This window comes from Terrapene carolina, unplaced genomic scaffold (genome assembly GCF_002925995.2).
Source record: "Terrapene carolina triunguis isolate 2854851 unplaced genomic scaffold, T_m_triunguis-2.0 Scaffold238, whole genome shotgun sequence".
Lineage (NCBI taxonomy): Eukaryota > Metazoa > Chordata > Testudines > Emydidae > Terrapene > Terrapene triunguis.
Window position 1 is genome coordinate 6,074,402 of NW_020664589.1, and position 16,984 is coordinate 6,091,385.

General features: G+C 53.7%; 2 protein-coding genes across 2 annotated transcripts in view; one reads left to right on the top strand and one right to left on the bottom strand.

Moving 5' to 3' along the window:
* PTRH1 (peptidyl-tRNA hydrolase 1 homolog) overlaps positions 1-5,717 on the top strand; it is a 9,011-nt gene extending 3,294 nt beyond the window's left edge. Inside the window, exons 2-5 of the mRNA XM_024192942.2 lie at positions 1,155-1,374; positions 2,355-2,454; positions 3,971-4,016; positions 4,703-5,717. Of these exons, the coding sequence (XP_024048710.1) occupies positions 1,155-1,374; positions 2,355-2,454; positions 3,971-4,016; positions 4,703-4,915 (579 nt within the window). The 3' untranslated portion in view covers positions 4,916-5,717. The remainder of the gene's footprint in view (positions 1-1,154; positions 1,375-2,354; positions 2,455-3,970; positions 4,017-4,702) is intronic.
* Positions 5,619-16,984, bottom strand: CFAP157 (cilia and flagella associated protein 157; the record flags this gene model as incomplete). The annotated part of the gene is made up of 9 exons (XM_024193086.3): positions 5,619-5,726; positions 6,035-6,200; positions 6,911-7,098; positions 9,013-9,163; positions 10,960-11,090; positions 12,650-12,917; positions 13,554-13,707; positions 14,768-15,039; positions 16,848-16,984. Coding segments are annotated over 9 exons (1,575 nt in total), but the record flags the coding sequence as incomplete, so codon positions are not given.

Genomic DNA, 16,984 nt, shown 5'->3' on the forward strand with positions numbered 1-16,984 from the left:
ACATAAAACTGGTGTCCAGGCTTTCATCATTGCATTTAAATTACTGCAATATCCTTCTCTCTGGCTTTGACAAATGCAGTCTTGCCCCGCTCATAACTGTTCAGAATGCTGCTGCAAAGATCATTTTCTTAGTCCGTCACTTTGACTACGTCACTCCTGGCTTTGAATCTTCCCGTTCTCTATCTCTTCAAATATAAGCTGCTCGTCTTCACTTTCAAGGCCCTTCATGGCCTATCCTCTCTCCTTCACTATGGAGATGTTGACTCCCACCTCGGATCAGCTCATGGTGCCAGCCTATCGCCCGCTTTCTCCTATGCTGTGCCACACGCTTAGGAGACGCCCCCGATAAGCATCCACAAAGCTACCTCATTATCCACATGCAAATCCCTCCTTAAATCTTTCCTTTTCCTTGATGCCTAAAAAATACTTGATATCATCTCATTGTTCTCTTGTACTCTACCCATCTGACTGTATCATCGGTTTGTGAACTCTTTGGGACAGGGACTTGTTTGCACAGCACCTAGCACAATGGGATCTTGGTCCTTCCCTAGGGCCCCTCGGCACTACAGTCAGACAAGTAATAAATGTTGCCATTTCTCCTTGAAAATGATCTTATGACACTGTGTCAACGTACTGTGATTTCACAGCTGGAACTCACCTTCTTTGGATTATGCTCTTTGCTCTGCCAACTGCAGTTACCTAAGGGACTTTGTCTCCCCCACGTACGGATAAGAAATCACAGGACAGATACGGCTCTTAGTCATCCTATGGCTTCTTATTCCTGGAGACGGGAGGTACAGCTGGAATGAGTGGGGGGACAGGGATCACCTAGGTCACTAAGCTCATTTTGAGCATCTCACTCAATCTCAGCACTAAATCCATCTCAGTTCTGTTTAACAAGAGAGGGACAGGCCCTTGTACCTACAGAGTCTGGCCCTACAGTAATCAACAATGGTGATTGTCTTGCTACTTCTGAAGGGAAGCAGCTGGTTTTGCTGGGTGAATTTCCTGCCCTGGTGGTGAAAGGAGCAGGGCTGCAGGGAGGGCAAATTTGATCCTCACTACACCACAAGGGCTGGCTCCAGTGACTCTGGTTGGTTGGATGCTGATGTAGAGAGAGTCCCGGTAACACCTGTTGCTGGTCCTCTTTGCAGGTGGCAGGGCTGGGGAATTATGGGCTCCGAGGAACCCGACATAACGTGGGAATGGCGGTGCTCAATCAGCTGGCCCAGAAGTTGAACGTCGCTGACCAGTGGAAAGCGGACAGACGCTGCTGTGCAGACGTGACCATCACTAATGTGGAGGAAGCAGAGCTGGTGCTGATGAAACCTCGGCGGCTCATGAATATCAATGGACTCAGTGTAGCAAGCGCTGGTGAGTGACTCCGAACACTTCCAATAGCCAGCTGAGCAACACACACAACTCTAGCCCTCCAGGGACCTTTGTGCTTCACCTTTCATCTTCTTAACCCCAGGGGACCACTCAGGACTGTAAGCAACAAGTCTGAAATACCTGCCCTGGAACTACAGGGCCCGCCCCTGCCAGGGTCCGTCTCCTTTTTCTTTTCCATGGAGACAACGATGTAACAACTCGGAGGCCTCTTAGGACTTCCTTGTTGTTCCATGGCCATTCAGGCAGCATGACAATAAGAGTAGACCAAGCTCAAGAAACTCTCGCTTGAGCTAAAGGAGAATAGCCATTTCCAGTATAGGGCTTATGACACACAGTTGACCATATCTGGTTCTGTCCAGTAGAGGGCGGTGCACACACACTCTCCTAAACCCATTACTAATTTTTCACACCACCCTTGGGAGGTGGAGAAGATTAACTGAGTTCCATGCAATTTGCCATTTTGGCATCTCTAGGAAAAAACAGGTGGCAGGGTTCGGAACCAAGGTCCTGAGGGCTCTGCATGGACATCAGAAATCCCAGGGCAGTTTTCAGAACAGTCAGGCTTTTCCCTGGCGTGCTGGGCTATGAGTTCCGCTCCTCACACTGTTGCATAGCCTGCTGCAAGCTAGTTGGCTACGACCTTCCAGTCCGCTGTGTTTCAGTGGTGTGGACTGTAAAGTACTTTTGGCCAAAAGACAATCGCGGCGTAGAGCAGTATCATGTGGTGCAGACATCAGACAGCTCCAGTGACAGCGTGTGCAGCTCGTTTGCCAGCATGGCTGATAGTGCATTCCTGAGGTTAGAAGTTCTCTTAGCCTGCTATGCACTTCCTGCTCTCCACGTCCCCTGTCATTTTTTTCCACTGACGCCTGCAGTGTCCTTCTTTAGGTCCTCGAGGCTGTGGGATGGTGACAGATGGATTTAATTTCCCCTCACTTCTTGTGCGTTGTTTCTTTCTCAAGCTGAAACTTACGACCTCGGGGTAGAAGACATTTACCTGGTTCACGACGACCTGGACAAGCCGCTGGGGAAGATGGCGATAAAGCTGGGAGGCAGCGCAAGGTACGAAGGGAAAGCCCCTGTGGAAAATGACCTTGAAAGATTTGATTGAGCTGCATCTTTGTGCGTTTTAACAGGGGCATTTGGGGCTGTGACTGTCCCATCTCCACCCCCAGGACTGCAGAGGTGGCAGCAGATCGGTGGCAGAATCTTTCTAAGCCGTGGTCACTTCTGTAGTGCTTTACAAGCTTTAACTGACATCGGTTTACTCTGCTGTCTGCCCAACCTCCTGCAGTTTCCAGTTCAAAGCACCAGTTAAACCAGAGATATTTCAGTACATTGGGATGGCCTCAAATTGTGGGCTCTGGCACTAGGTGTGCAGGAAACAACTGGTGCCCAGGCTGCTGTGATAAAATACAGCAGTGACTGTCCAGAGTGGTGTTAGGCAACCTCCCTGAGTCACACGTATCCTAACGTAATTGACACTTGAGACCTAACAGAACCAAGACCTGTGTTTGTGGTGACAGTGACATTTGATTGAAGAGCGACCTTTCTGAATTAAGTATCAGAGGGATAGCCGTGTTAGTCTGGATCTGTAAAAAGCAACAGAGAGTCCTGACGAAATGGGTATTCACCCAGGAAAGCTTGTGCTCCAGTACATCTGTTAGTCTTAAAGGTGCCACAGGACTCTCTGTTGCTTTCTGAATCAGTTATATTAGCCACACACTTTTCCCTGGGGGGGGTCTCCCCTCTTATTACCACATGTTCCATACCTGGCTGTGTTCAGGCCTGCCCAGTGCAGACAGCATGTGCAGTGTATACGCCCTTCTCCAGCAGTTGAAAGCATTGGGTGCCAGAGCCCCTGCTGGGGAGTTCGGTGCAGGGCAAGGGACGCTCTGTATCTGCACAGCCATATCCCTAGCCGAGCACCCTCTTTGGCAATCCCTGTGGCAGTGGGTCACCCAGGGGGTTTGGCCCAGATCAGAGGCTGCTGCATATAAATGAGGCCTGCTCTGAGTATGGGACTGGGAATCATGAGCTCCTCTCTGACACCGATTGCCCCTCTGGCCATGGGCATATCACTTAGGGTCTGATTTTTCAGAAGCGCTGAGCACCCAGAACTCCAGGTGCAGTCACTGGGAGCTGCTGGTGCTCAGCAGGCTGCACGACAAGGCAAGCCTGCCTGGGGCCTCCTCTGCACAACTTTGCATCAGTTTCCCAGTGTGGATACTCAGATGTTGCTTTGAGTGACTTGCGCTTTAGTCTAAACCGGAATAAGCTAAACCGTCCTAGGCTGCTCTTACACTGAAATCCAAGTGTCCGCGTGGGCTTTGCACCAGCTTAACTAAATTAGGGTAATGGCTCACCTCTCGTTAAATCAGTGCAACTCTGCGTAAACAAGCCCAGGGCCTGGGTCTTATGTAAAGGGGGATAACAGTGCGTCCCTGCTGGCCCCAGGCTTGGGAGCAGTTACTGTTCGTACAGAGCAAAGAGGAGGGAGAGTTTAGTGTGAATCCCATGGATGATCCCTCTGGGGTTCTCACCTACTCTGACGGCTGGTTTGTCTTGCTTTCTTTAGGGGGCATAACGGGGTCCGTTCCTGCATCAGCTCCCTGCACTCAGACGTAAGTCGGCCTTGCAGGGTGAAGAGCTCTATCATGCACACATCTTAGCAGTGCATATGTAAAGCACCATCTCTCCCCAGCCCCAGAGCCCCCTGGGAGCCACCCCCAAGGCCTTAGCCTCCCCTTATGTTTGTGTTAGCAGACTTGGCCCTTCATCCCCCGCTCCCAGCCCAGCCCTTCTCACACGAGTCTTGTTTCTGACTTGTCCATGAGCCCGAACGTGGAAGCAATTACCTAAAGTGGAACCACATGGCCTGGCTGGGAGCTCAGCCCACCAACTTAACTGCGTTTGTTGGACGAAACTCTTTCCAAGCTCATGTTAGCTGGAGCCCAGCCTGAACCCAGGGAGACAAAGGAACAGAGCGGGACACAAGCCCAGCTCCCCCACTGCTGCTGATCTCTGCCGTGTGGGGCTCGGGGCTCTAGTGAAGCACTTAGGGTTCCCTTTCACCCCACAGGCTCCCCCTTTGACTGGTCCCTGGCTAACCAGGGTCTCAAAGCTCCCCTGCCCTCCAGCCCCACATCAGAGCCTCCAGTATCAGCTTTGGCTCCAGGCTGTGCCAAGCATGTTTAGCACTTTGTAGCGACTGCCACGGTGTCCCGAGAGCCCAGCTCGGGTGAATGCAGGCACCAGGAGCAGGTGGCGAGGGGGAGATTACACACAGCATCCCCTTCTCTCCCTGCAGTGCATGGTGCGGCTCAGGGTTGGCATCGGCCGGCCGGTGGGGGAAGCCATGGTGGATCGCTACGTGCTGGGCCGGTTCACCAGCGCTGAGCACGAGGTCCTGCAGCGCGTCCTGGAGCAGGCGGCCGACCTCCTGCTGGAACACATCCTGCAGAGGAGCAGCGGCAAGGACCACACGCCCCCTGGCGACACGGGGGACAGGACACCTCATTAACCCCAGGAGCTGGGGGCAGTTTTTATGAATATGGTGCCGACGGAAAGCAGTGGTCCTGGACTCCTTCATGGGCCTCTGGGCACAGCTGCCGAGGCGGGCTGGGGGAGCTAAGCAGAGAGCACTGACCCCACAAGCTGTGCTGTGCGGGGGCAGGTGCCAAGGGAAGCTCCTGGCAATGAAACTGGTGGGGGAGGTGGCGGACTGCCAGGGAGGTGCTATTCCTGCACCCCCCCCCACATCAGGTGACAGGCTTCTCCCAACCCCATTAGCGCTGGCAAAGGCAGCCCGGTAGATGGCCTGGCTCCACATGGCCAAGTGCCCGCGCCTGGCACTGCAGCGCCATGGGGAGTAAGGAGGAGCCCGAGAGAGACTCCACCCCAGACCCCAGCTGGAGGCTTGTCGTGGTCAGGGGCGCCTGCCTCCTTGCCCAGCTTGGGACCACTCTGTCCCAGCAGCACCTTGTCCCTGCCCCTGCAGGACAGGTCTGGGACTTGGTGTCCGTCCTTGGTCCCCAGCCAGGCATCTCAGTAACTCCATAGGTTTTATAGGGCAGTTTTGCATAGACTGTACAATAAACCCAGGCGCCCAGTCTGCACACGCTTTGCCATCTACGTTCAGTCCCTCTCCTTTGCGCAGGTGCTGGGGGCAGGGGAGGGAGCAATCGGCTGGCAGAAAGGGGTGCTCCCTCCCTCCCAGCGTTTCCCTATTTGGTCAGCAGGCCCTGCAAGGAGCGTCTGGCCGCTATCTCTGGCAGGGGCAGAATCGGCTGCTGCTTCACCCGTTTCTCCTCCGACCAGGAAGTCATCAGTGGCTGTTGGGAAACGGGCAGTGATTCAAACACTGTCACGCCGGTCGGTCACTCCATCCCTCTCTGGGGCAGGGCAGGGCAGGCCAATGCCTCTGGCGCTTGGATACGCTTCCCCTGACCCTGTGGGTCCATGGAGGGAACCATTAGGAGCAGGGACAAGGGGCTGGGTGGGAGTCAGTCTTGGTGCTCACCTCAATCCTCAGCCTCTCTGCTGAGCCTGCCCAGCCCTCCCTGGGCGACTCGCTTTCTAACCTCCCAGGATACCCCTGCCCTGAAGCCAGCCGTGCCCCAGTGGCCCGAGCCCCCCTCACCTCCGTGGTGCTGGCGTAAGTGCGGACAGTCCCGATGCGGGTGGTCTTGGACAGCAGACCCGTCTTGCTCATGCTGTGGAAGAGCTGCGCCCCCTGCCCCCGCTGCACTAGCAAGTGGTGCGAGATGGCGGGAGAGGTCTTGAGGCACGGGGCTGGGTGCAGCTGGCTGGAGTGGAGGAGAAAGGGGCTGGGTTAGACCACGCGACATGGGGGGGATGCCACAGCCCAGGATTTGACCTGCTGCCCTGAAGGCAGAGACTAGAACGGCATTGGCAGGAAGATACTGCAGAAGGTGGGAAGTAGAGCAAGGGTAGGGTGCCTCCTAGGGTGAGCCTCCCCAGCTCAGACTTAGCCAGGACAGGCGCTGGAGGCAACTGTGCACAGCAGTCGCCAGAGAGGATCAGCCAGATTTGGGGGGGGGGGGGGGGGGGCAAGCAGACAATCAGAGACCAGAGTGGAGAACTGCACGCTCAAGGGATCAGCAAGGAGAGCGAGTTGGAGCCGATGCGGGTGGGAGGTCGCAGCCGTCAGATTGCTGGTGGGTGGCCTGTGGGGAATGAGCTAAAGGTGACCTCTGAGGGTCTCATCTGCCATGCGTCCCCTGGAGGGCTCTAGGAGAAGTCGGGGGAGATGGGAGTCATGACATCACAGGAGCAGGGAGGCAGGTTTTATGACCTCGCAGAGTTGGAAGGCGGAAACGCAACCACGTGTCACACAGGACTATAGGGGCCAAAAAGGTACAACCCCATTTCTCTCCCCTTTGCCTCTGGGGGTCTGGCCTGGCCTCCAGCTGGGACCTGCCTCTCTTGGGTGCGAAGAGATGCTGGGGTAGGGGCTGCATGGGGAGTGGGGCTATTCCCTGCATTTCCTACTTGCCTCTGTGCTGGGGACTCCAGTCCACGCTCCCTGTTGGCTGTTTTCTGGGGCCCGAACACCTGCTCCTGAGGCGCGGGCCCAGCCGTGGTCGCCCGCCTCAGCAGCCCCAGCAGGCTCCGCAGCATCTCCTGGTGGCGCAGCTGGAACATCATGTCAAAGTCGCCATCCTCCTCATCAGACGGCCTCTCCTGTGGGGCGATGAAGCGGGGGAGGTGAACCGAGGGGAGGGGAAACGGCACTGCAGCTCCTGCTCCCCCCCTCCATGACTTGAAAGCACAGGGGTTGGACCTCCACTGTAGGCAGAGGAAGCCCCACAGCTCAGTCTCCACTACCATCGCCCTGGCTCCCGCATTCGGAGTGCACCCAGAACCTGGCAGCTCCAGTAGGTGAGGGAAGTGCCCATCTAACAAAGGATCAGGCCCCACGGCCGTTCAGAACAGCGGGCAGGGAGCTGGAGCCGGTGGGGGTTGGGCTGGTTGTTGCCAGTCTTTAGTGGGGTTCCCCGGAACAGTAGCCCAGCATCTCTTGGCTCTTCCCCACCGACTCCACCTCCTCCCAGCTGGAGGCCTCCTGTCCCCCAGCACAGGACATGTCGTCGGATCCTCACTCAGATGCAGCCAGGGGTTCAGTAAGAGCCTCAGCGCTTGGCATAACGGGAGGATTTCTAGTCCCCACCTGCAATAAACACCATGTACATGCTGGGTTAGGGCGTCTGCCCCAGCAGCCTGCAGCATGGACCCATCCTCCCCCATGACTACCCTCCAACTGGATGCCACAGTCTAGCACCCCCTATAGGGGAGAAGGGAAATTACAGAGAGTCCAGCCAATGTAGCTCTGACACATTCTGGTTTGGTGGCAAAATAAAGAGCCGGAAACAGCTGCCACAGAAGATTCAGTGCCAAGGTCCGGGGTGGGTGTTTGTACAGAGCAAGATGCTGGTGGCTCAGATCTGAAAGAGTCCAGGGCTCTGGGTGTGGTCGGGGCAGACCCCTCACGAGGCACGGCACATGTGCCATGACGTCTCACCACAATGTGTGCTTGGAGGCACAACACCATGGTGAGGCCATTGTGCTCTCCCAGACTATCACAGCATCTACCTTAAGTGACACAGCATCCCCGAATGGATGTAAAATTCATTCCTATTAATGTCAAGTCTTCCCTAATTGACACAACATCCTCATTGCCTGATGCAAAATCAATTCCAGCCAAGTCAACACAGCACCATGACGTGAAACCCCAGATAGTTCAGGACTCTGGAATTGTCCCATGAGCCAGCCTCTCACGATAGGGACTAAGCCAAGGACAAGGGCAGCAGATGGTCCAGTGGTTAGGGGGCCAACCTGGGTGTCTAGAGGCCTGGGTTCAATTCCTAGCTCCACCGCAGACTTCCTGTGTGAGCTTGAGCATGTCATGTACAAGGGGGATGGTAGCACTGCTCTGCCTCACTGGAGTGTGGTGGGGGGGGATATTACCCAGGTCCTACTAATGGGGGCCATATAAGTACCCAAGATAAACAGATACGGCTCAAGAGCTCTCAGTCAGGGGCGTCTAACTCTCCTTAGCAGGATTGTGGGCAAGCTCCTTTATCCTACAAGAGCTCATGAGTTTCCCAACAGTTTGCTGCCTGTACCTGTGTTACCCAGTTCTTAATGGAACCGCTTTGCTCTCTACAGACTCTCCTTGGAAAGAGCTCTGAGCGCCTTGAAACACTAATAGCCCAAGCCTCATAGCTGCCCATGGAGTAGGTCAGTATAATCATCTCCATTTTACACTTGGGGAAACCGAGGTACAGAGCAGCAACGTGCCTTGCGCAATGTCCCACAGCGACGTAGTGGTAGAGCTGGGAATAGAACCCAGGAGTCCTGGTTCGCAGGCTCCTGCAGACAATATTGCTCCCTTTCTAATTCTCAAGTCTTTCCTAACCTTTGACCTCTGTGATCCCAGTGGTCTTATGTCCATTGGTGCGTCTGTTCTATTCTAGCTTTTGGGCGCAAACCAAGGAAATGTCGCCATCTCAGGAGCACGCTGGGCTCTGGCCTGTTTAATGCCAAGCAGCCACCAGAACACGTTCACCCCAATCCCCGAGACTGTGTGAATCTCACCTGCAGCAGGTCCTTAAGGGCTTGGACAGCCTGGTTCAGGATCCTCTCTGCATTCTTCCTGAGCTTCTGCTCTTCCTCCAGGAGCTTGGCCTGACTCTGCCCTTCGACCATCTTCCTCCTCACCTCCTCCTTCAGCTCCTTCAGCTCTTGTCTGCAGGGAGGAAGCCAGACAAGAACAGCCAGGGGTGAAACACCAAACAGCCACTTCACCTGGGGGTGCTTGGAGTGCAGGTGCTCTAGGGGAAGTGCTCATCCCCTTCAGCAGGCCCCAGAGAGCTGTGTGCGCATTCGCATGCACTTGTCTAAATCAGGTTTCCCAGAGAGGTCTGTCTGTCTGTTCATCCAAGTCAGGTCCCCAGGCATGTATGTGTCTGTTTGTCTGATTGGCCAAGTCAGGTCCCCAGGGAGATGTGTGCACGTGTCTGTCTGTCTAGCCATCCAAGCCAAGATCCCAGGGAGACGTATGTCTCTGTCTCTGTCCGCCTTCCTGTCTGTCTACCAGGGAGATACGTGAGCACGGGTGGGTGTTTCTAAATCTGGTCTCCATGGAGATGTGTGTCTAAGTCAGGTCCCCAGAGAGGCTGAGGTGGGCTAAGCCCCCTCTGCACATCTATGGAAGCAAGGTCTCCTAGAGAGTTTACTTTCCAAGAGTTACACCCCCTGGGAAGTGCCTGGGAACACCTTTTGGGGACCTCTGTGCAGGATCAGGCGCAGCAGCTCTTCTGGAGGGGTGGGGGGACATGACAGAGCCTTGCTGAGTCTGTCAGGGGGTTGAGCAGGTTTAGGTGACACAGACACATTCAGGGGAAGTCTTCCCTAGTCTCTCCCATCCAAAGGGCTCCAAGTGCTGTACAGACACTGCTTTGTTAAATGTCACAAGGGCCCTGTGAAGCAGGTGATATACAGGGACCACTTCCCTCAGCACTTAAATGCAGCCACCTCTAGGGTGGAAAGTGGCAACTATTTAAAAACGCACCACAACACTGCATGGCAGTTTAGGTCAGGAAGTGAAGAAGAATCTCCGGTCGAATTGCAATTGCGGAGGGCATTGAGCCAGGATACCTCAGTTAACACAACTCTTCCAAGTTCCCACTCTGTGGGGTTAATGGGCACAAGGGATCAGGACTAGACCTGGTCAAAACATTTCCCACAGCACAGTTCTCCATCGAAAAAAGCACTGTCGTCAAAATCAAAATGGGTCGATTTCAACAACATTTTCAATGGGAAAAAGTCCAAATGAATCCCATTGACTTTCCTGTTGCATTTTGAAAAGGCAAAATGTTTCCTTTTGGCTTCCTCATTTTGATTAATTTCATGTAGACATCCTAAAACATTAAATGTCTACTCAACTCTATACTGTGTTAAATGCCTAATATTAAAACACTAATATTTTAATAGAACATGAATGTTTACATTCAGTGAATCAAAGTGAGAAAGTCAAAACTGAAATGTTTGACCTTATTGAAACAAAATGATTCAACATTATCAGAATGAAATATGTTCGCAGCCCCAAGTAGACGCCGATTGGAATTTTTGTTTTGTTACAAATTTCAATTTTTTTAATTCAGAACAAACCCTGTTTTCGAAATGTGGGAATTTCCCGTGGAACTGAGCTTCCAGGCCCCTGCCCGCTGGAGTCAGGCTCTGCATTGTGCGTGGCCTGGAAGAGCTGGCAGTACAGCACCACCCTGAGCTTGCCGTTCCAGAGGCAGAGCACCATTTTCTGAAGCACGGCCCCCAGTTCCTGTAATACTTGGGTTTTCCTTAAAGGTCTCCCACCCCACCTGGTCTGGCCACACTTAGCCTGGGAAATGTGATGGGATCACAGCGCAAGGGCTCTGCTTTGCCTCTACATGGCCTTGCAACAAGACCCGGCTGCAGCACGGGAATGAGATCTGCCGCTGGGACCCCGACGGCTTGCTGTGACCTCCACTCTGCTCCACGTACCTTAGTGCCTGGTTCTCCTTCTGCAGCATCTCATGGGCCGCCTTCAGCTGCTGCATGGCCTCCTTCTGCTGCCTGTGCTCATCCACCAGCACCTGCTGCTCCTTGCATTTATTGGTGAGCATCCAAATCATCTGAAATGAGCAGCAGGAACACAGCTTCGGGATCAGGAGACAAGAGGGACGTCTCAGGCACCAGCCTCAGACCAGGCTTCCTATCCCCCTCCCTGCTGCGCACACAGGCTGCAAGTTGCCCATGCCCACTGTCAGGTCCCTACTGCCATGGTAATGAGCCAACCAAGTGATGACCCTGTGACGTTGTGCAGTCTCTATGGTTTTATAAAAACATGATAATAAGTGAATATAATGTAACTGGGATAGTTTTATAAAAATTTGATAAGTGACTATAATGCAAATGGGATATGCTTCGTGCAAAAGGTCTCTTGTAAGGTATCATTACAAAGCTTATAATCTACCGAGTATGATCATCTGATTTGTATAAATGTACCACTCTTGTATCTAAAACTAGAAATATAAAACATAACTCTGAGGGCCTATTGTAATTATGTAAAGTGTGGGCCATTAATGATGGTTTGGAATCTTGATGACTCCCATTAACAAGGACCATTGTCTGCAGATGACTGTGTTTACCTGTGAGTCTTCCTGTATATGTGTGTGCTGGCAAGTGAGTAATGAAGTCTTGCAGTGACATGTGATCATGTCACCTGAACTGGAATCCATCTTTAACCTGGTGCTTTTCCAGTGAGGGGGGGTGAAAACCCAGAGGGACAAAGAGTTCCCGCCTTATGCAAAAGATATATAAAGGGGTGGAAGAGAACAGAGAGAGGGAGGAGCCATCATGGAGAAGCCCCTAGCTAACACTTAAGCTGGAACAAGAGCTGTACCAGGGGAAAGAATTGTGCCCAGGCCTGGAAGGTGTCCAGTCTGAGAAAAACTTACTGAAGCATCTCTGAGGGTGAGATTATCTGTATTTAGTTTGATTAGGCATAGATTTGCGCATTTTATTTTATTTTGCTTGTGACTTACTTTGTTCTGTCTGTTACTACTTTAAACCACTTAAATCCTACTGTCTGTATTTAATAAAATCACTTTTTATTTAGTAATTTACTCAGAGTATGTATTAATACCTGGGGGAGCAAACAGCTGTGCATATCTCTCTCTCTGTGTTATAGAGGGCGAACAACTTATGAGTTTGCCCTGCATAAGCTTTATGCAGGGTAAAACGGATTTATCTGGGTTTAGACCCCATTGGGAGTTGGGCATCTGAGTGCTAAAGACAAGCACAGTCCTGTGAGCTGTTTTTGGGTAAACTTGTAGCTTTGGGACAAGTGATTCAGACCCTTGGTCTGTGTTGGAGTCAGACAGGAGTGTCTGACTCAGCAAGACAGGGCGCTGGAGTCCTGAGCTGGCAGGGAAAACAGAAGCAGGGGTAGTCTTGGCACATCGGGTGGCAGCTCCCAAGGGGGTTTCTGTGATCCAACCCGTCACAGACCCACTTGCACTTACATGGGAGTCTTAGCAAACTCTAGGGCAATAGCGCTGCCAGGGAATGGGGAGACCAGGCCCCTGAAAGCCACCACGTGGTGCCTAGGTGCAGACAAGCTGGAGCAGTGACAGGACCAGAGCCTGGCTTCAGCACCCCGCATCCCTCTGTGCATTGGTTGAGCTCTGACCTTCTGGTTGCTGAGGCTGTTCTTGGCCATCTGCTTCTCATTGTGCTCCAGCATCTCCAGCTGCTTCTGCATCTCGGCCTGGGCCTCCTTCAGCATGTCGTTCTCCTGGATGAGGTCGTAGCTGCGATCGGACATCTTGGCCAGCTGGACGTTGATGGCGACGTTCTCGCGGATGGTGCGCTTGGTGGTCTCGGCCATCTGGCTGTTGGAGACCTTGCGGAACTCGGCTGCCACCACGTTAACACGCTGCATCATCTCCTTCTTCAGCCTGCAGTGGGTGGGGCGTGCGCGTACGCACACAGGACACACAGAGAAGGACGTCACTCTTGGGGCAGGGCCCACCGCAGCTGCTAACGCCTTAGCCCCAGCAAATCGGACCCCAGTCCAAAGGATTAGCACCAGCCCGAGGGAAGGAGTGCTCCTAGCACTCCACCCACTGAGAGAGCTTTCACACCATCCCACTCACCCCCAGGCCCGCTGAAGGAGCTCTCCTGCCTGTCTATTGGGGAAGCTCTCCCAGCACCTCCCTAGATGGAAACTCTCCCTGCACAGCACCCATCCACCACCAGGCTGCAGAAGGTAGCTCTCTTGGCATCCCACTCACCCAAGGGAGAGAACCCTCCCTGAATCCCAGCAGTCTGCCCTTCTTGAGTACCATCATTCCAGGGTCTCAAACCACTTCCCAGTCATCAAGGCTCACTCTTCCCCCCGAATATCGTCCCCATCTCACAGATGGGAAACAGGTGAAATGACCTGCCCAAGGTCCCACAGTGAGTCAGTGGCAAAGCCAGGAACAGAAACCATGGCTCCCAAGTCCCACACTTGGCACTAACCACGAGACCACACTCCCACCTTCAGACTCCAGTGGGGAATTACACACAGTCAGTCTCCGTCTGGCACTGACCTGTCTTTGTCCAGCACAGCTTTTCTCTCCAGGTTATAGATATACTCCTTGTGATCGTCCTCTTGTTTCTTCAGCTGCTCCTCTAGGGCTGCAAACTTGCCCATGAGTTCATCCTTCTGGATCCTGAACTCCTCCAGCGCAGCCAGCTTCCCACCTGCCAACAGAGATCACTTAGGACCCCAGAAGGACCACTGCGGGCTTCCATGCTTAGCCACGGGGGGGAAGCAAAGTGCTTCAAGCCGGCAAACCCCACTGTGAGATTCTCCCCAACTGCTCTTCACACCACACTCCTATTCTGCGTCTTCTTAACCACCCTGATCGCAAACTCTGTGAGGCCAGGACTGTTTCTTTAGTACTTTTGTACAGCACCTTGCACAATGGTACTCCTGTAATATCAATAATATAGGGCCAGCATATGAGGAAAGCTTGCCCTGAGGCTGCCCAGGCTGTACCTGCTATGGGGACCAGCAACAGACAGGAGCCTCCAGCACTGGAACCCACATTGTGGTGGAAAGAGAGGGAGGCTCAAATGTGTATACATAGGGTTACCAGAGAGCAACTGTGAAAAAACGGGACAGGGGGTGGGGGGTAATAGGCGCCTATATAAGAAAAAGTCCCAAAAAACGGGACTGTCCCTTTAAAAACGGGACATCTGGTCACCCTATGTATACACCACCTCTGTCTCCACACCCCCATGTGTCCTCCACCACACGCAGCTGGAATTAGAGCTGGTCAAAAATTTTCCAGTGAAACTCTTCTTCTACGGAAAATCAGGTATTTGGCTAAATGAAAATTTAAGATTTTTCATCAGAAAACTCCAAAACCTTCTGCCAAAGGCCCAACATTTTTTTTTTTTTTTTTTTTTTTTTTTTTTTTTTTTTTTGCCAATTAATTAATTTTTTTTTAAACCCTTTTTTTTTTTACTAAAAGTTGAAGTGTGCTGCTGAAAATGAAAAACAAAAACTGCTGAAAACATTTTCATCACACACAAAAAAAGTCTGAGGGTGGAGGTACAAATTCCCACCCACTCCAGCCAGAATATTTCCACTGACTGTTCTCCCAACAGCCTGTGGCCACAGCCCCAGGCTGGGACTGTTCAACCCTCAGAATTCCAGGCTCTGTCCCTGCACGGCTGCACCAGCAGCCGCCCGCCCCAGGAAGGACCATGGGACAAGGGGGAGAGGAAGGGGCCAATCTGAGCCAGGGCACATTACTTAGCAGCATGTTCTCCGAAGTGAGCTGGTCCTTGGTCTCCTGAAACTCGTGTCGAACCTGGGCCAGCTGGGCCTCGAAGGCGTCCTTCTCGGATTCTTTGGCTTGCTGCAGGCTGAGCAGCTGGTCATTGAGGTCAGCGATCTCATCAACCCGCTGGTTCAGGGTCTTCTTGAGAAAGGCCACGATCTCCTTGTTGTCATTGGCCATCTGATCGTACTCCACCCTGAAGAGGGTCTCGTTCACCTGCAGCTCGTCCCATTTCCGCTGGTACCTGCCAGGGGGAAGCAGCGCCGAACAGGCAGTCAGACAGCAGTCTCCAGGATGGGCTGACTGCCTGCCCCTCACCTATTTATCGGTTGGTCCAGTCTCTCCCATTGCCTGGGCACAGGCACGGGGCGTGCACAGGAGCACAGCTCACAGCCTGATTGCAGTGGGACTGGAGAGGGGGACTATTCATGGCTAGGGCCCTACCAAATTCACGATCCATTTTGGTCAATTTCACGGTCACAGGATTTTAAAAATCATAAATTTCATGATTTCAGGTATTTAAATCTGAAATTTCAGTGTTGTAATTGTAGGAGTCCTGACCCAACAAGGAGTTGTGTGTGTGTATGGGGGGGGGGGTCACAAGATTATTGTGGGGGTGGGGGTTGCAGTTCTGCTACCCTTACTTCTGCACTGCTGCTGGCAGCGGCCCTGCCTTCAGAGCTGGGCAGCTGGAGAGCGGCGGCTGCTGGCTGGGAGCCCAGCTGTGAAGGCAGAGCCGCCGCCAGTAGCAGCACAGAAGGAAGGATGGCATGGTATGGTATTGCCACCCTTCCTTCTGCGCTGCTGCCTGCAGAGCTGGACCCCTCAGTCAGCAGCCGCTGCTCTCCGACAACCCAGCTCTGAAGGCAGAGCTGCCACCAGCAGCAGCGCAGAATTAAGGATGGCATGGTATGGTATTGCCACCCTTACTTCTGTGCTGCTGCTGGCAGGGTGCTGCCTTCAGAGCTGGGTGCCCGGCCAACAGCTGCCACTCTCTGGCCACCCAGCTCTGAAGGCAGCGCAGAAGTAAGGGTGGCAATACCACAACCCCCCTAAAATAACCTTGTGACCCCTCTGCAACTCCCTTTTGGGTCAGGACTCCCAATTTGAGAAACGCTGGTCTCCCCCATGAAATCTGTATAGTGTAGGGTAAAAGCACACAACAGACCAGATTTCATGGGGGGGAGACTAGATTTTACAGTCCGTGACATTTTTCATTGTCATGAATTTGGTAGGGCCCTACTCATGGTCCATTCCCCTGCACTCCCATCCCGCAGCTGGGGACCCCCTCAGCCCTATCCCAGGATGGGAAGGAGACAAGAGGTGGACACCAGTATAGAAGTGGACAGATCTCTCTGCCCAGCCCTGCCATTCTAATTCCAACACAGGCCGCCAAAGTGAGTCCTGCTGCAAGGTGCCTTGATTTCTATGGGAGCTGTACCTGCTTACACAAGGACCGAATTTGGCCCATGGGATCAATGCAAAGTGTCTGGGAGCAGAAGAAAGAGAAGCTGCACCTTTGACCCAGGGCTTCACTAGCTTCAGCAGTAAAGGGTGATCATGAGCCTGGATAGCGATCATCATAACACCTACATTTCTGAAACGCCTGGCCCCAGCGCACTTAGCAAGCCGTATTTACAAGAATCGTTTCACCTCACACGGAAACGCAGCCGTCTCTGGGGAGGGACGTATACAGGCTCTCTTCACCCCTCACTGAAATGCAGCTGTCTCTGGGGAGGGACACGGGCAGCTGTTTAACACCCACAGAGCTGGGCTTTGGGGGGGCTGCTGACCGGGTCTCCCCATGATGTTTGCGGTGAGGAGCAGATGCCCCCGCCCAGAAAGGGCACCAACGAGTCCCTCGAGGGGGCTCTGATGAGGGCATGCCGGGGGCCGCACAGCTGGGGGTCCCGCGGGCAGCGGGATTTAGCCCCTTCGGTGGGCACAGACCCCCGGGATGGGGATCCCGCAGCCGCCCCCCGGCCTGGCTCCTCCCTGGCGGCTGGGTGGGCGCCCCAGGTTAGCCCAGCGCCCCGGGGGGGGACCCCGCACCGGGCCAGCCGCTTCTCCAGGTCCCGGATCTGGAGCAGGTAGAACGCCCGGCTGTGCTCGGCCAGGGGCTGCTCCGCCTTCCCCTCCGGCCTCGGCTCCTTGGCCGCGTCTTCCTTCTTGCCGCCGCCGCCGCCGCC